The 5,563-nt window shown below is 27.9% G+C and overlaps 2 protein-coding genes across 2 annotated transcripts; both read left to right on the plus strand.

Annotated features, from left to right (window-relative positions):
* The first annotated feature begins 746 nt into the window (after positions 1-746).
* On the plus strand, positions 747-1,435 carry LOC111415036 (uncharacterized). Its single transcript, XM_023046529.2, has 3 exons — positions 747-964; positions 1,017-1,160; positions 1,222-1,435. The coding sequence occupies exons 1-3, from the start codon at positions 773-775 to the stop codon at positions 1,357-1,359; spliced, it is 474 nt and encodes a 157-aa protein (XP_022902297.2). The 5' UTR covers positions 747-772; the 3' UTR covers positions 1,360-1,435.
* A 566-nt stretch (positions 1,436-2,001) lies between these two features.
* LOC111414987 (uncharacterized) lies at positions 2,002-2,678 on the plus strand. The gene is made up of 3 exons (XM_023046459.2): positions 2,002-2,239; positions 2,297-2,452; positions 2,511-2,678. The coding sequence occupies exons 1-3, from the start codon at positions 2,024-2,026 to the stop codon at positions 2,676-2,678; spliced, it is 540 nt and encodes a 179-aa protein (XP_022902227.1). The 5' UTR covers positions 2,002-2,023.
* Positions 2,679-5,563: the final 2,885 nt, after the last annotated feature.

Consider the following 5,563-nt stretch of genomic DNA (forward strand, 5'->3'; position numbering starts at 1 on the left):
GGTTATGTTTTGATATAAATGTCATATTTAAGAACTGAGGTTCGATTGGAAGAAAAAATAAATTTCGATTTAATTTTTTTAATAATTTTGGATTATCAAGTATTGTTTAATGGAATGTTATGGTTGTTATAGAAAATAAATTCATCATTTGAACGATTCATGTGTTTTTATGCTCTAAATTAATTTAATCATTAATTAATCATTTATGAAGAAAACTGTAAAAATGACCAATATTGTTGATAAAATTGTTGAATTATATTAAACTAAGCAGTGCTTTATTTGTAGGGGTTGCAAAATCAAGAATTTACTGTGTGATTAAGTCTTAAGCAAATAACAAGGATTACTGTGGACATAGTTTAAATATGTTAATAAAATATTCACATTTGTTTGAGTAAAAAGATTTAATTGAATTTTTTGTTATAAATCAATGTATTAATTAATTAATAAACATAAATCAGCATAATTTATTAAAACCCACCTTAATAACATCAACAATATTCACCAACAGATGATATATTAGTGCTGGTAATAATAATTATTAATAATAAGTGTCCCAAATGCACACGATAGATTAGGTACAACTAATTGAAATGATTATTTCACTTGTACATAAGGATTATCTTTTATTGGAAATTGGAATTCCCTCAATAATGCAGATGTGTTTGTTATAAATGATGATAAAATGTAATAAAAAAAAATAAATTGAATATGTGACATATAAAAGAATCGAATACGTAAAGGTGTTGTTAGTTGTTGTTAATTTTCAACAGAAATGACACCTTTACTAATTTTACTTTTCGTTGGTTGCACGCAATCTCTAGCTCGTGTCACCAATTACAATTCGGATTTTGATAGTTACGATTCTGATTTGGACGATTTCGGCGAAGACAACGAATCGGATTTGTTAGAAATCGATGATAGAAGTATTGATTATGGGGATTACTACACGAGAGAAGCTTTACCAGTACTAGCTTTAATAGAATTTAACATTTTAATTATATTTTGTTGTATTCCAGTTTACTAAAACCTGCGAGATTAAAGTCCATAACAATGTTACCCTGCGAATGCCAAAATCCAAACATTTAGAACATTACCTGAACGTTACGTGCGAATCAACAGATCATTATCAGCATCTTGGGAGGCCAACATCAAGACAAGACGTAAACATATTTCTTAGATTATTTAATATTTTTAATATTATTTTTTTGTCAAATTTTTTAGTTTTGTGTAATAAAGCATCAAGAAACAGACAAAAACAAAGAAATATGCAAAACGCAATATATCATTAAAGATCATCGAAGAATTGGGGTGGGATGCATTGGATGTTCAATTGGACTTAAATATATTAAATTGGATTAGATAGTATTCTGAAAACTTTGTATGCTTTATTTTTAAATTTTCAAGTTTCAATAAAAGCAAGCAAATTAAATTTAAATCTTTATTTTATTTTGTCTCTCTATCCAATGTCCTTAATTAAGGTTTTGCCTTGTTTATCTGTTAGTACACGGACGATCAAGAGCTACTATCTTCCAGGTCCTGACTCTGATGAGTGCATTCTACTGCTTAAGAATCATATCTTTGCTCATTAGTGCTACATGACCACATGATTAGCCCATTGCAGTCTGACTAATTGAAGCTTATGTCAGTGCTTCTCCACACGTCATAAAGATAGATACTTCTCCTGCATCTGAGATTCTTTTGCACTTCTATTTTATTATTTACCTTAACAATAATTACAACTACGAGTATTTAATTTATTGACGTCAATAGCATCAGTAATTATCCTTGTATATACAAAAATGTATTGATCCATAGAAGATTTAACACTCGAAAAATATTTCAGATAACTTGTATTATCTATAAGGACTTATTTACGTTATAGCTTTAAATGCTTAACATTTCAGAAATCCGAAAAGTTAATTAACACAATTTTATCGGTTGGGTATTGTTCTATAAAACCCAGAATCACACCGTTTTCCATTTAGTTTTTGACCAGTTTCTCCAAAAGAGAGAAATTGTGAAAATGATTCAATTAATGTTTTTGTTTTTTATAACTTCGTTTGCTTTTCCTTTCGAGTCGCATCTTCACTTCGAAAATGTAGACCGGAAAAGTATCTATGCGAGTAGTGATAATCGGGTTTTAAGAAATTTAGAGGATGAGAATGATTGGGAATCGTTAAAACCCGTGGATATTTTCGATAGAAGTCTTGGTGATTACGATACGAGGGAATCCCCACCCGTAAACTTAAAATTATTCTAGATTAATTCATAAAATTTATTAAAAATATCATTTTAGTTTCAAAAAATTTGTGAAGTACAATTTATTCAAGTTCCTTTTTGGGATAGAGATCCTTTGTATGAATACAAAAATTATCCAATGTACAACGCCACTTGCGTATCATCGGATGTAACAAACCCTTTGAGTTATTCGAGACATTCTCCTCGTAAAGATGTGAGTAAATTTTGAGTACTTATTAATTAATTAGTACTTTGATTTATTTGATTTTTAGTTTTGTATTATTAAGCACCAAAAGATTGCCGAAGAAGATTATTTTTGTAAAACCGTTTTTAGAAAAATTCCTATTTTGAAGAGAAAACGTGGTAGTTCATGTTGGTCTTATGAAATAGAAAAGTTTGGTGTTGGATGTAAATGTCATATTGCTATTAAATTTGATTAATAAATTATCTTGCATTATTTATTTACAAAAAACCTGTTTTATTTACTTGCCTTATTTTATTCATAAATATCGTATCTCTGGAGTAGAGTTGTTTTTAAGAGATTTACTTAAAATTGCTTAGATTCATTTCTGGCAGATTCCAAACTTCAAGAAAATGTTAGAAATTGTTTTGGCAGAATTCCAAATTGCATGAAATCGTCTATAATTTCACTGACTCAGGACAACACCATAATTACACTGGAAAGTGTTTAGACTTTAAGAAAATGTACTGGAACAATTGGACAATGCAAGAAAGTATCAGAAATTACGCCGTCTTGGTTCCGAACTACATTATAAAGTCTGAAACTACATTGACAATTCTGAACTGTGAAAAGAACCCTGAAATTACTGCCTGTCAGAACGAGTTTGTATTTACACTGGCAAAACGTCAGGCTTGAAAAAAATGTTTGTTTTAATACTAAATAGATGTCATAATCTGGTTTGATTCAAGACTTCAAAAACAAGTTTGGAATTACAGCAACCAGATACGATACAGAAGATTAATGTGTGGGCTAATTTTTACTTGAATTCAAACTTTACGAAAAATGACTGGAATAATTCTTATCGAATCTCAACTATAAGAAAACGTGTGAAATTCAGATAAAAACTTAAGATAAAACTAAAGCGGACTTCGTGAATTTTTTCCTAAAAATTTTTATGACCAACCCAACTCATATTATATATCATTTTAAAGAAGAAATCTTTAGCTTTAATTTAAGATCAAAATCATTTCTTCATTTTCATAAATAACCCTTCTACGAATTTTTAAGTTATAGCCTGTATTTTGATTATATGAGAATGCGACGAATACTTAAAGAAAATTTCACGATCTTTTTTCTCAAGATTTTCATAATCCAACCCAACACATATTATATATCATCTTAAAGAAGAAATCTTTAGCTTTAATTTGAGATCAAAATCACTTCTTCATTTTCATAAATAATCCTTCCACGATTTTTTGAGTTATAGCTTGTATTTTGATTATTTGAGAATACGACGAAAAAGAAAACTTCACTATCTTTTTTCTAAAGATTTTCATAATCCAACCCAACACATATTATATATCATCTTAAAGAAGAACTCTTTTGCTTTAATTTGAGATCAAAATCACTTCTTCATTTTCATAAATAACCTTTCCACGAATTTTTAATTTATAGCCTGTATTTTGCTAATTTGAGAATACTACGAAAACTTAAAGAAAATTTCATCATTGTTTTTCTAAAGATTTTCATAATCCAACCCAACACATATTATATATCATTTTAAAGAAGAAATCTTTAACTTTAATTTGAGATCAAAATCACTTCTTCATTTTCATAAATAACCCTTCCACGAATTTTTGAGTTATAGCCTGTACTTTGCTTATTTGAGAATACGACGAAAACTCAAAGAAAATTTCATCATTGTTTTTCTAAAGATTTTCATAATCCAACCCAACACATATTATATATCATTTTAAAGAAGAAATCTTTAGCTTTAAGATGAAATCAAAATCACTTCTTCATTTTCATAAATAACCCTTCCACGAATTTTTGAGTTATAGCCTGTATTTTGATTATATGAGAATACGACGAAAACTTAAAGAAAATTTCACGATCTTTTTTCTCAAGATTTTCATAATCCAACCCAACACATATTATATACCATTTTAAAGAAGAAATCTTTAACTTTAATTTGAGATCAAAATCACTTCTTCATTTTCATAAATAACCCTTCCACGAATTTTTAAGTTATAGCCTGTATTTTGATTATATGAGAATACGACGAAAACTTAAACAAAATTTCATCATTGTTTTTCTAAAGATTTTCATAATCCAACCCAACACATATTATATATCATTTTAAAGAAGAAATCTTTAGCTTTAATTTAAGATCAAAATCACTTCTTCATTTTCATAAATAACCCTTCCACGAATTTTTAAGTTATAGCCTGTATTTTGATTATATGAGAATGCGACGAATACTTAAAGAAAATTTCACGATCGTTTTTCTAAAGATTTTCATAATCCAACCCAACACATATTATATATCATTTTAAAGAAGAAATCTTTAACTTTAATTTGAGATCAAAATCAGTTCTTCATTTTCATAAATAACCCTTCCACGAATTTTTGAGTTATAGCCTGTACTTTGCTTATTTGAGAATACGACGAAAACTTAAAGAAAATTTCATCCTTGTTTTTCTAAAGATTTTCATAATTCAACCCAACACATATTATATATCATTTTAAAGAAGAAATCTTTAGCTTTAAGTTGAAATCAAAATCACTTCTTCATTTTCATAAATAACCCTTCCACGAATTTTTGAGTTATAGCCTGTACTTTGCTTATTTGAGAATACGACGAAAACTTAAAGAAAATTTCACGATCTGTTTTCTAAAGATTTTCATTATCCAACCCAACACATATTATATATCATTTTAAAGAAGAAATCTTTAGCTTTAAGTTGAAATCAAAACCACTTTTTCATTTTCATAAATAATCCTTCCACGAATTTTTAAATTACAGTCTGCATTTCGATTAACACTTAATATTAATTAATATCTTTTTAATTAAAATAATAAACTTTTTTCCTTCAATATGAGCAATAACAACTAATAACAATTATTCCATTTAATATATAAAAGTTATCTATCAGACAACATGTCTGATAATCTTTAATTCTTGTTATGTTTTCATTGTGATTAACAAAACCAACGTACTCGTTCGAATTAACTTGGTTAAACAGCTTATCGGCTCAACACAGGCCGTTAATTAACCGTATCTACCCAGAAAAAACGATGGAATTACATCTGACATATCATTTTAATCAAGTCTCGTGTATAAAAACTGGGAATAGGATTGTT

This window comes from Onthophagus taurus, chromosome 6 (genome assembly GCF_036711975.1).
Source record: "Onthophagus taurus isolate NC chromosome 6, IU_Otau_3.0, whole genome shotgun sequence".
NCBI classification, from domain to species: domain Eukaryota; kingdom Metazoa; phylum Arthropoda; class Insecta; order Coleoptera; family Scarabaeidae; genus Onthophagus; species Onthophagus taurus.